Source organism: Mobula birostris, chromosome 4, assembly GCF_030028105.1.
Source record: "Mobula birostris isolate sMobBir1 chromosome 4, sMobBir1.hap1, whole genome shotgun sequence".
In the NCBI taxonomy this organism is placed as follows: domain Eukaryota; kingdom Metazoa; phylum Chordata; class Chondrichthyes; order Myliobatiformes; family Myliobatidae; genus Mobula; species Mobula birostris.
Window position 1 is genome coordinate 142,383,914 of NC_092373.1, and position 12,246 is coordinate 142,396,159.

At 39.4% G+C, this 12,246-nt stretch overlaps 1 protein-coding gene across 5 annotated transcripts in view; it reads left to right on the plus strand.

Annotated features, from left to right (window-relative positions):
* intu (inturned planar cell polarity protein) overlaps nucleotides 1–12,246 on the plus strand; it is a 93,915-nt gene that overhangs the window by 16,749 nt on the left and 64,920 nt on the right. For all 5 annotated transcript variants that reach the window (XM_072256141.1, XM_072256144.1, XM_072256142.1 and 2 more), the window contains exon 2: nucleotides 10,681–11,276. In XM_072256141.1, coding sequence (XP_072112242.1) covers nucleotides 10,681–11,276 — 596 coding nt within the window. The remainder of the gene's footprint in view (nucleotides 1–10,680; nucleotides 11,277–12,246) is intronic.

The following is a 12,246-nucleotide window of genomic DNA, read 5'->3' on the forward strand; positions in this document are numbered from 1 at the left end:
AAGACCTACCCTGGTTGTCCTCCCAAACTGCAAAATCTCACACTTGTCAGTGTCTTAGAAATAAGACACAAATTAACAGAAATCAGTCATCAATATTTAAACAAGTTAAATTTATATTCAGAGTATTTAACCATAAACAAAATGGGGCTACTATATATAGATGCAAAGTGTTTGGCAAATATTGAAAAACGGTTTTAAATCAGAATCATATATTATCTGTCATAAGTCACAAAATTTGTTTTTTCAGCAGCAGTACAGTGTAAGACGTAAAAATTACAATACGTTACAAAACTAAATAGTAGACAAGAGGAATAATGAGGTAGTGTTCATGAGTTTACAGACCATTCAGAAATCTGATGGTAGAGGGGTAGAAACTGTTCTCAAAACACTACATGTGGGTCTTTGATGTGATGTAATTACTTTTATTAATCATCTGTCAAGGAGGATTACAAACGCATTACAAGTCTTTTGCTCATGTTTTATATATGGCTACACTATACAATAAACACTAAAACTACTAAATTAAGTTGCCATAAACTTTTTTAAAAAAAGAACATTTTTTAATATCTGTAAATGATTTGACAGAGAGAGAAATGCCTTGCTGTGTACTAGATTGCATAAGATTAGAGTGTATTTGGAGTCAGCAGTGATGGATGCCTTTGGAAAGTTGCCTAGATGGTTGCTGGGAAACAGAATAATTTGCAGATTCTTTTATAGCCAATTGTATGTTCCATCAATGGTAGTTCAGAAAGTAATAGAACGTACAGTAACTTAGCAAGCTAACTAGATGGAACATGGAGGGGGGGGGGCGCAAAAAGTTCACGCTGAATGGAATTAGTAGGTCTATTTTGTGCATGATATTTTTTTAAGTCACAGTACAAAAGAGGCATTACATTTTAGCATAATATATTTGTCCCTAAAGCATCATTAATCAAACTAGGTTTTGTTTGGCATTTACAACTGTGGATTTCTTAATGATGTCATTGTTGACATTTCAACATTGTAGTCTCAGCTTCTTTCACATATTGCATTGATTCTTACAATTTAATATTATAATATCTTTCAAACAGAATTCATTGATTTCACACCAGTTTTAGAAGTTACAAAAATAATTAAATGGAGATCTGTATTTGGAGACCTGTGTGCGGTCAAAGTGTTTCAATTGATTGTAGTAGAAATACACCTGGATCTGGAAGGTCCAGTTGCTGGTGAGTCAGTAACTGGGCAAAAACTATACCATGAAATCAAAAAAAAACATGCCAAGCAACTCTACGAAAAGGTTATTGGAAAGCACAAGTCAGGAGATGGATACAAGAAAATTTTAATAACCCTTGGAGTACGGTTGAGTCAGTCATCAATAAATGGAAAGGATATGGCAGAGCCGTAAATCTACCTGGAGCAGGCGTTCCTCGAAATCTGAGTGACCGTACAGGAAGGGGAGAAGTGAAGGAGGCCACCCTGAGACCTATAATAACTCTGGAGGAGTTATAAGTTTCAGTGGCCGAGATGGGAGAGACTGTGCTTACAACAACTGTTGCCCTTGTGTTTCACCGATCGCAGCTTTATGGGAGAGTGGCAAAGAGAAATCCACTGTTGGAAAAAAAGCTCACATGAAATCATGGCTAGAGTTTGCCAGAAGGCATGTGGGAGACTCTGAAGTCAGCTGGAAAGAGGTTCTATGGTCTGATGAAACCAAAATTGAGCTTTTTGGCCATCAGACTAAACACTCTGTTTGGCGTAAGCCAATCACCACACATCATCAAAAGCACACCATCCCTACTGTGAAGCATTGTGGTGGCTGCATCATGCTTTGGGGATGCTTCACTGCAGCAGGCCTTGGAAGGCTTGGGAAGGTAGACGGTAAAATGAATGTAGCGATTATAGAGGGAAATCCTGAAGGAAAACCTGATGCAGGCTGCAAGAGTACTGTGACTTGGGAGAAGATCTGTTTTTCAACAAGACAATAACCCCAAGCATAAAACCAAAGCTACACAGGAATGGCTTAAAAACAAGAAAGTTAGTGTCCTGGAGTGGCCAAGTCAGAGTCCAGACCTCAATCCAATTGAGAATTTGTTGCTGAATTTGAAAAGGGCACAATCCCTATGCAATCTGACAGCTTGAGCAGTTTTGTAAAGAATGGGGAAAAATAGTAGTGTTCAGATGTGCAAAGCTGATAAGAGTCCTATCCACACAGGACTCAAGGCTATAATTGCTGCCAAAGGCGTATCTACTAAATTCTAACTTGAGGGGAGTGAATACCTATGCAATCAATTATTTTGTGTTTTATATTTGTAATTAACGTAGGTCACTTGGTAGAGATCTGTTTTCACTTTAACAGGAAAGTGTCTTTTTCTGTTCATCAGTGTCAAAAAAGCCAAATTAAATCCGCTGTGATTCAATGTTGTGGAACAATAAAATATGAAAACTTCCAAAGGGGGTAAATACTTTTTACAGGCACTGTATATGACACTATGTGCCTGTGATACTGCTGCAAGTAAGTTTTTCATTGCAACTATGCATACATGTATTTGTGCATATGACAATAAACTAGACCATGACACACTTACTTCACCTGTCTACAATCCATACAAAAGGTCTCAGTCCTAAATGTTGCCCATTTTCATCCATAAATGCTGCCTGATCCACTGTATTTCTCCAATGCTGATTTGTATTCTCCACTTAACCTGCTTTCCCACTGTTTTTGTACAATCAGCATATATGACTATCATGTACTTAATGTCTTTATCCAAATCAATAATATTCAGTGCACACTAAAATGATAGCTAAAGTCACAGTAACGACATGCCAAGAATAGTAGGAAGATTGTATGTTGAGACTCTTGTATTTATATAAAATATTATGCATTCATACTGTTTTTATATGATAGAAATCGATTGTAAGTAGCAACCATACAGTTCAGCAGCTTGACAGTTTATGACATTTAGCAGATGTTTCAGGATATTTCTTGCTGTCTCTGCAGCCTTGTTTAATAAAGGGAGTGTGTTTGAAATTAAAAATGGCTGCTTTTGATCTTCAGCCAGTCTACCACTGTATTTTGACATGATAAAAGATAATGATGCAGTTACTTGAAATTATAAACCAAAACCTTTAAGTAATTTTATTGCTCAAGAAATGAGCATTTTTTCTTGCCATATATAATGTATCCTGTCAAAAACATCACAACGTGTGTATCAATGGCCTTGCTTACAGTATCCAAGATTCAGAAAAGTATTGGTTGAATGTTTTTTTTTGAAGATGATGAAACAGAATTTGCTTTTGTGAATATGTAGAGTCTTGTGTTGTCACCAAAGGAAAGTTAGCAACCAGATTGTCTGCTTAAGCTTCAATTGTTTTTGTTCAGTTTGGATTCAAGTGAAAGTTTGGCATCTCTAACCTACTCCCAATATGCCTGCAGCTACATCACAGAAATTTAAAATAGTTTTCAGAAAGGAAACAGAAAACATTCTTAATTGTTTTAGGATAAAAGACATTTATTTTTGGATGGAGCAGTTAAGATGCAAAGTGGTTACATCACTTTTTTTTGTAATTTATTTTTTATTGAAGTTCATCATCAAACAAACATTTCCATAAGATGTATTTCAGATATTGTACAAATATATGCCACAAATCTCCACATAATATTTATCTGCGGTATACACTTATAGAAAAGAGAGGAAGGAGAGAACAAGCAAAAGGAGAAAACTATGTACAAATAAGGAGTGATTTTTTTTTACAACATATTCATTGATTTGTGAGAATAAAATCAGGCCTATGAGGTGTTGCGTAGTTAAACCATTTTTCCCAGTAGGAATCAAATTGTTCCAACTTATGATTAACAGATGCTGTTATCTTCTCCATTTTGTAAATGTCCATTGTAATTTCCATCCATGTGTTTAAAGCTGGGCTCTCCTGTGATAACCATTTCCTGGTAAGAGTCTTTTTACCAGCCACCAGCAGTATATTCATTAAATATTTATCTCTTTCCAACCATTCTTCAGGTATATACCCAAAATATATGGTTTTACTTTCTAAGGGTATTTCACATTTAAAGATGCCTTGTAGGGCATTGTGTATCCCACTCCAATAGCCTTTGATAATGGGGCATTCCCAGAAAATATGATAATGGTTTGCATTTTGATTTCCACAATTTCTCCAGCAAACAGGGAGGTTACTATCATAATGGGATTTCTGAGAGGGTGTAATAAAATACTTACCAAGTTTATCCATCCAATCTCCCTCCAATTCTGTGATACACTTCCATTGATACCTCCATATTATTGTCCATTCTTCCTCAGGTATAATTATCCCTCCTTCCTTCTCCCATTTTGTTTTAATGTATGAAGTCAAATGTGTTTTAAGATTTGACAAACCCTTATACACGCTTGAAATGATTCTACTACCATTATCTGAAATATATGCTTTTCTAAATAGCTCTATCAAACATGTACTTGGTTACATTTTTAACCGTCCTATTAACATACTGTCGCATCTGTAAATACTGATAAAAGTCTTGTTTTTCTAATTTTCTCTTTAAGCATTTCAAAACTGAACAGTGTTCCTTCTTTCATTGTATTGCAAAAAACTGTTATTCGTTTAGCTGTCCAGTCCTTAAATCTAGCATCCAGTTTATTCGGCGTAAAACCCGAGTCATATGCACACCATTTAAGAATTGCAATATCTCCCTCTAGTTTATATTCTTTTATAATCATAGAACATAGAATAGTACAGCACAGTACAGGCCCTTCGGCCCACAATGTTGTGCCAACCCTCAAACCCTGCCTCCCATATAAGCCCCCACCTTAGATTCCTCCATATACTTGTCTAGTAGCCTCTTAAACTTCACTAGTGTATCTGCCTCCACCACTGACTCAGGCAGTGCATTCCACGCACCAACCACTCTCTGAGTAAAAAACCTTCCTCTAATATCCCCCTTGAACTTCCCACCCCTTACCTTAAAGCCATGTCCTCTTGTATTGAGCAGTGGTGCCCTGGGGAAGAGGCCCTGGCTATCCACTCTATCTACTCCTCTTATTATCTTGTACACCTCTATCATGTCTCCTCTCATCCTCCTTCTCTCCAAAGAGTAAAGCCCTAGCTCCTTTAATCTCTGATCATAATGCATACTTTCTAAACCAGGCAGCATCCTGGTAAACCTCCTCTGTACCCTTTCCAATGTTTCCACATCCTTCCTATAGTGAGGTGACCAGAACTGGACACAGTACTCCAAGTGTGGCCTAACCAGAGTTTTATAGAGCTACATCATTACATCACGACTCTTAAACTCTATCCCTCGACTTATGAAAGCTAACACCCCATAAGCTTTCTTAGCTACCCTATCTGCCTGTGAGGCAACTTTCAGCGATCTGTGGACATGTACCCCGAGATCCCTCTGCTCCTCCAAACTATCAAATATCCTGCCATTTACTTTGAACTCTGCCTTGGAGTTTGTCCTTCCAAAGTGTACCACCTCACACTTCTCCGGGTTGAACTCCATCTGCCACTTCTCAGCCCACTTCTGCATCCTATCAATGTCTCTCTGCAATCTTTGACAATCCTCTACACTATCTACAACACCACCAACCTTTGTGTCGTCTGCAAACTTGCCAACCCACCCTTCTACCCCCGCATCCAGGTCGTTAATAAAAATCACGAAAAGTAGAGGTCCCAGAACAGATCCTTGTGGGACACCACTAGTCACAACCCTCCAATCTGAATGTACTCCCTCCACCACCACCCTCTGCCTCCTGCAGGCAAGCCAATTCTGAGTCCACCTGGCCAAACTTCCCTGGATCCCATGCCTTCTAACTTTCTGAATAAGCCTACCGTGTGGAACCTTGTCAAATGCCTTACTAAAATCCATATAGATCACATCCACTGCACTACCCTCATCTATATGCCTGGTCACCTCCTCAAAGAACTCTATCAGGCTTGTTAGAGACGATCTGCCCTTCACAAAGCCATGCTGACTGTCCCTGATCAGACCATGATTCTCTAAATGCCTATAGATCCTATCTCTAAGAATCTTTTCCAACAGCTTTCCCACCACAGACGTAAGGCTCACTGGTCTATAATTACCCGGACTATCCCTACTACCTTTTTTGAACAAGGGAACAACATCCGCCTCCCTCCAATCCTCCGGTACCGTTCCCGTGGACAACGAGGACATAAAGATCCTAGCCAGAGGCTCAGCAATCTCTTCTCTCGCCTCATGGAGCAGCCCGGGGAATATTCCGTCAGGCCCCGGGGACTTATCTGTCCTAATGTATTTTAACAACTCCAACTCCTCCTCTCCCTTAATATCAACATGCTCCGGAACATCAACCTCACTCATATTGTCCTCACTATCATCAAGTTCCCTCTCATTGGTGAATACCGAAGAGAAGTATTCATTGAGGACCTCGCTCACTTCCACAGCCTCCAGGCACATCTCCCCACCTTTATCTCTAATCAGTCCTACCTTCACTCCTGTCATCAAAGTTGCTGGTGAACGCAGCAGGCCAGGCAGCATCTCTAGGAAGAGGTACAGTCGACGTTTCAGGCCAAGACCCTTCGTCAGGACTAACTGAAGGAAGAGTGAGTAAGAGATTTGAAAGTTGGAGGGGGAGGGGGAGATCCAAAATGATAGGAGAAGACAGGAGGGGGAGGGATGGAGCCAAGAGCTGGACAGGTGATTGGCAAAAGGGATACGAGAGGATCATGGGACAGGAGGTCCGGGAAGAAAGACGGGGGGGGGGGGGAACTCAGAGGATGGGCAAGGGGTATATTCAGAGGGACAGAGGGAGAAAAAGGAGAGTGAGAGAAAGAATGTGTGTATAAGAATAAATAACAGATGGGGTACGAGGGGGAGGTGGGGCATTAGCGGAAGTTAGAGAAGTCTGGGTCCCCCCCCCCCCGTCTTTCTTCCCGGACCTCCTGTCCTATGATCCTCTCGTATCCCTTTTGCCAATCACCTGTCCAGCTCTTGGCTCCATCCCTCCCCCTCCTGTCTTCTCCTATCATTTTGGATCTCCCCCTCCCCCTCCAACTTTCAAATCTCTTACTCACTCTTCCTTCAGTTAGTCCTGACAAAGGGTCTCGGCCTGAAACGTCGACTGTACCTCTTCCTAGAGATGCTGCCTGGCCTGCTGTGTTCACCAGCAACTTTGATGTGTGTTGCTTGAATTTCCAGCATCTGCAGAATTCCTGTTGTTCACTCCTGTCATTCTTTTTTTCTTCACATAATTGAAGAATGCCTTGGGGTTTTCCTTTACCCTACTCGCCAAGACGTTCTCATGCCCCCTTCTTGCTCTTCTCAGCCCCTTCTTAAGCTCCTTTCTTGTTTCCCTATATTCCTCAATAGACCCATCTGATCCTTGCTTCCTAAACCTCATGTATGCTGCCTTCTTCCACCTGACTAGATTTTCCACCTCACTTGTCACCCATGGTTCCTTCACCCTACCATTCTTTATCTTCCTCACCGGGACAAATTTATCCCTTACATCCCGCAAGAGATCTCTAAACACTGACCACATGTCCATCGTACATTTCCCTGCAAAAACATCATCCCAATTCACACCTGCAAGTTCTAGCCTTGTAGCCTCATAATTTGCCTTTCCCCAATTAAAAATTTTCCTGTCCTCTTTGATTCTATCCTTTTCCATGATAATTATAAAGGCCAGGGAGCGGTGGTCACTGTCCCCCAGATGCTCACCCACTGAGAGATCTGTGACCTGACCTGGTTCATTACCTAGTACTAGATCTAGTATAGCATTCCCCCTGCTCGGCCTGTCCACATATTGTGACAGGAATCCATCCTGGACTCACTTAACAAACTCTGCCCCATCTAAACCCTTGGATCTAATCAGGTGCCAATCAATATTAGGGAAGTTAAAGTCACCCATGATAACAACCCTGTTATTTTTGCACCTTTCCAAAATCTGCCTCCCAATCTGCTCCTCTGTATCTCTGCTGCTACCAGGGGGCCTATAGAATACCCCCAGTAGAGTAACTGCTCCCTTCCTGTTCCTGACTTCCACCCATATTGACTCAAAAGAGGATCCTGCTACATTACCCACCCTTTCTGTAGCTCTAATAGTATCCCTGACCAGTAATGCCACCCCTCCTCCCCTTTTTCTGCCCTCTCTATCCCTTTTAAAGCACTTCAGGAATATTGAGAATCCATTCCTGCCCTGGTGCCAGCCAAGTCTCTGTAATGGCCACTACATCATAATTCCATGTATATATCCAAGCTCTCAGTTCATCACCTTTGTTCCTGATGCTTCTTGCATTGAGGTACACACATTTCAGTCCTTCTACCTTACTGTCTTTACACCGTTTATTCTGCTACTCTTTCCTCAAAGCCTCTCTGTATGTTAGATCTGGCTTTACTTTATCATTTTCCGTATTTTAGGAGTCCGTTTCACCCATGGGTTATCAATAGTATTTATGTACCTTTGTAGGTTGTTATCAGCCAAAATTGCCTGTATGGGGATGGGAAGTATCCCCTGCTCAATGTTTTTCCATTGAGTGTCATATGATGGGTTGCACCAACATATCACAGCTCTCAACTGTGCTGCAAAACAATAATCTCTAAGAGAAGGTAGGCCCCATCCCCCCCCCCCTTTTCCTTGGCTAATTGCAAAATTTTGAGACGAACTCTAGGCCTTTTACCTTGCCATATATATCCTGATAACATTTTGTTCCATTCATTGAATTGATTTTGATTAATCTCTATTGGTAGGGTCTGAAAGAGATATAATAGTCTGGGCAGTATATTCATTTTAATAGATTTAATCCTTGAACTGAGACTAAGAAAAGGAATTAGGTTCCATCTTGTTATATCTTCCTTTTTTTTATATATAGGCTGATAATTGCATTCTGATAATTTTGCCAAATCTTTTGGCATAATGATGCCCAAATATTTGAAAGACTGTTTGCCATGCCCAGGAATATCTACTTTCAATTTCTCTTGGTGGGCTATAGTTATATGAAAGTAATTGGGTTTTATCTGTGTTGATCTTGTATCCTGATAATTGACCATATTGTTCAAAGAATTGCGTCAATCTAGGTAAAGAGTATGTTGGTTGCCCTAGATAGATCAAAATGTCGTCCGTGTAACAGGCCAATTTATGCTCTGTCCCTTTAATAGTAATTCCCCTGATATCTTCATTTTGTCTTATGTATTGAACTAATGGTTCTAGATATAATGCGAAGAGTAGTAGTGACCATGCACAATCCTGTCTCATGCCCCTTCCTAGGGTAAAACTATTTGGTAAATACCCATTGATTTTAATCCTCGCAGTAGGATTGTCATATAGTGCCTGTATAGTTTTAATAATTGTGTCATGGAAACCAAATCTATGTAAAACTCTGTAAAGAAAATTCCAATTAACCGAATCAAGTGCCTTTTCAGCGTCCACACTTATCACTATTGCTTCGATTTTATTTTTTTTGTATATGATCCATAATGTGTAGTGTCCTTCATATATTGTCTTGTGTTTGGCGTTGTTATATAAAACCTGTCTGATCCTTGTGTATCAGTATTGGTAGAAACTCTTATAATCGTTTGGCCGTGATGGAGGTAAATAACCTAAGAACAGATATTGGTCTAAATGACCCACATTCCATTTTATCCTTGCCTTCTTTCGGTATAGCTGAGATTATCGCTTCCTTCCAGCTGGGTGGCATTTTGCCTTTCTTAGGGTCCAGTTCAGTGTGGGGAGTAAGACAGGATTAAATCATTTTTAAATTCTTTGTACCACTCTGCCATATACCCATCTGATCCTGGTGACTTGCTTAATTTAAGCCTACTAATTGCAGCTTTTAGTTCAACTTCAGTTGTGTCAGCAGTCATTGTTCTATTTTGTTCTTCGCTTAAAGTGCGTAACTCTAGAGAATTCAAGAAGGTGTCAATTTGGGTTATGCTTCCCCCGGAACCTTGGAATATAGAGTTTTGTAAAACACTTCAAAAGCTTCTTGAATTTCACAGCTTATTTTTTTTTTTATCATTTTTGTTCTTGGATCCCTAATTCTATGAATTGTATTTTCTGCCATCTTTTTTTCCCAGTTTCCACGCCCGTGTTTTCATACACTTACATCCACTTTCATAATGTCTCTGTTTCAGAAACATTAAATTTTTCCTGATTTCTTGCGTAGCCAAACTATTAATTTCATTCTTAATTTTTTAATATTTCCTTTAATGTATCCTGTGCCAAATTCAATTTGTTTTTTTTCTAGATCCCTCAGCCTATTTCGTAATTCTTCTAATGTTTTATTCCTTATTTTTTTCTATATGAAGATATCGCTGTAATTTTCCCTCTTAAAACAGCCTTCAGAGTATCCCATAGAATGGGAGGTGAAACCTCTCCATTATCATTGAATTCTAAGTAAAGACCAATTTCTTTTTTAATTTGTACGTCACTTTTTCAATATATCAGCAAGAAAGAACAACCAACAGTTGAAGTAAGAGGAGACATTTTAAACTTTTGGTTTTTTTCTGTAGTCTTTGGCAGCACTGCAAAATTTTAAAAGGCAAAAGTAGAGAATCATTGATGTTTTTTCTCTTGCATGGTTATATAATGACTTGTGCAGCCAGAACAAAAGCATTGCAAAAGTTAGAGGTGTGAGCCAATTACCTAGCAGTAGTTTCCAGGTTTCCTACACATCTTCCTCCAACTTCAACTCTGTTATCTATTTTTGCAGTGATCTTGAACCTGAGTGGTTGGATGATGTGCAGAAGAATGGAGAACTGTTCTACCTGGAACTAAGTGAAGATGAAGAGGATGTACTTATCCAAGCTAATTCAGTGCCAGCGCCATTAATCAACCATGTCAGGTTTAGTGATAAAGAAGAAGAGATCATTACTGACCATAAACTAAAAGAGCCTTACATACATGAACACAGACTTAGAAAGCTTGCTAATGTTTTAAAAAAGAAAAGCCGGATACATGGACATTCTTGCAGCAAAGCAAATGAACCAAATAGTAATCAACCACCGAGACCTGTTTCCATATTGAAGCACCAGCCAAACCCTAGAACTGGGGTATCGGTACAACTATCATACAAGGATGTGTATGTTTATATTAATCCAAATAAAATAAATAACGAATTTCTTGTAGAAGGGACAAAGCTGTTGGAAGCTTACGTGGGGATTGTCTGTCAGCCTTCAAGAAAAAATCCAGCAGAAGGAAAACATTTGGACAAATTCACAGGTGCTAAAACACTAGCTGAAGAGAGAATTATTGTATACAGTTTGATTCATGGCAGTACAGCAATGAAATCTGGTCAAATATTTATAGGTAAGAGTGAAAATATGTATTTATACAAGTAAAATGTATTTTTGTAAAGGAATCTAGGATATACCAATTGATAAAGTCACATTTACAGAAAAATCTACTTTTAACAAATGTATACCATTTGGCAACCTGTTTCTCATGCTGTAATACAAGGTTTACTTCTGAATTCAGAAAAGTAGTTTCAGTTTGCTTCTCATGGTCCTTCCCCACCTGCATCTGATCAAACTGCCCCTCCATATCCAAGAGGCTTAAGCACAGAGTTAGCCTTGAGTGATTCACTTCTGAGGCCCACATCTGGAACTTTCAGAGAGCCTTGAAGAGGCAAAGCTGTGAACAGAACTTTGCGCCCTTACAACAGATTCTATTTTTTTTTAATTATTCAAGAAAACATTGAACTTAAAGAAAAAAAAATGGTCTTGCCTCATAAACTCAAGCTGGATCTAGCTGGTATAGGATCCAAGAAATGCATTCCTCATTATAATACTGGAACCCCAACACAGTCAAGCCTTGTCAATGGGTAAAATGGAATTCAGGGACAGAGTGGTGTGGTGTGTGTCATTTAATATGTCCAGGAGTTGGAGTGGACTTGCTACCTGTGTGCATCCCATTGCAAACACCAGTCACAGCCAGCACAAATCTGTCCATTATTTAGGTAACTATCACTTCATTACTGATGGCTCCAAACTTGCCATTCTTGTTCAGGAAACCAGTCATTCTAGTGTTGTAAGTTATAATGACAATGCAGGTGCTGGAATTAAATACTTTAATCTTTCAAAATACGCATCTTTACCAAATCCATTGCATTATTACTTTTGGACCTAATGACATTTTGATTGCTCCTTTCAGCTACTGTTCAGAGTGCTAAGTGCAGTCAACTTTAGCTAGAGTGGATCATCTGTCTTGGCTTCCACATACATTCCTCCACATCAGCTTATCTTCAACCAAAGCCATTCACTAAACATGACATCAAAGA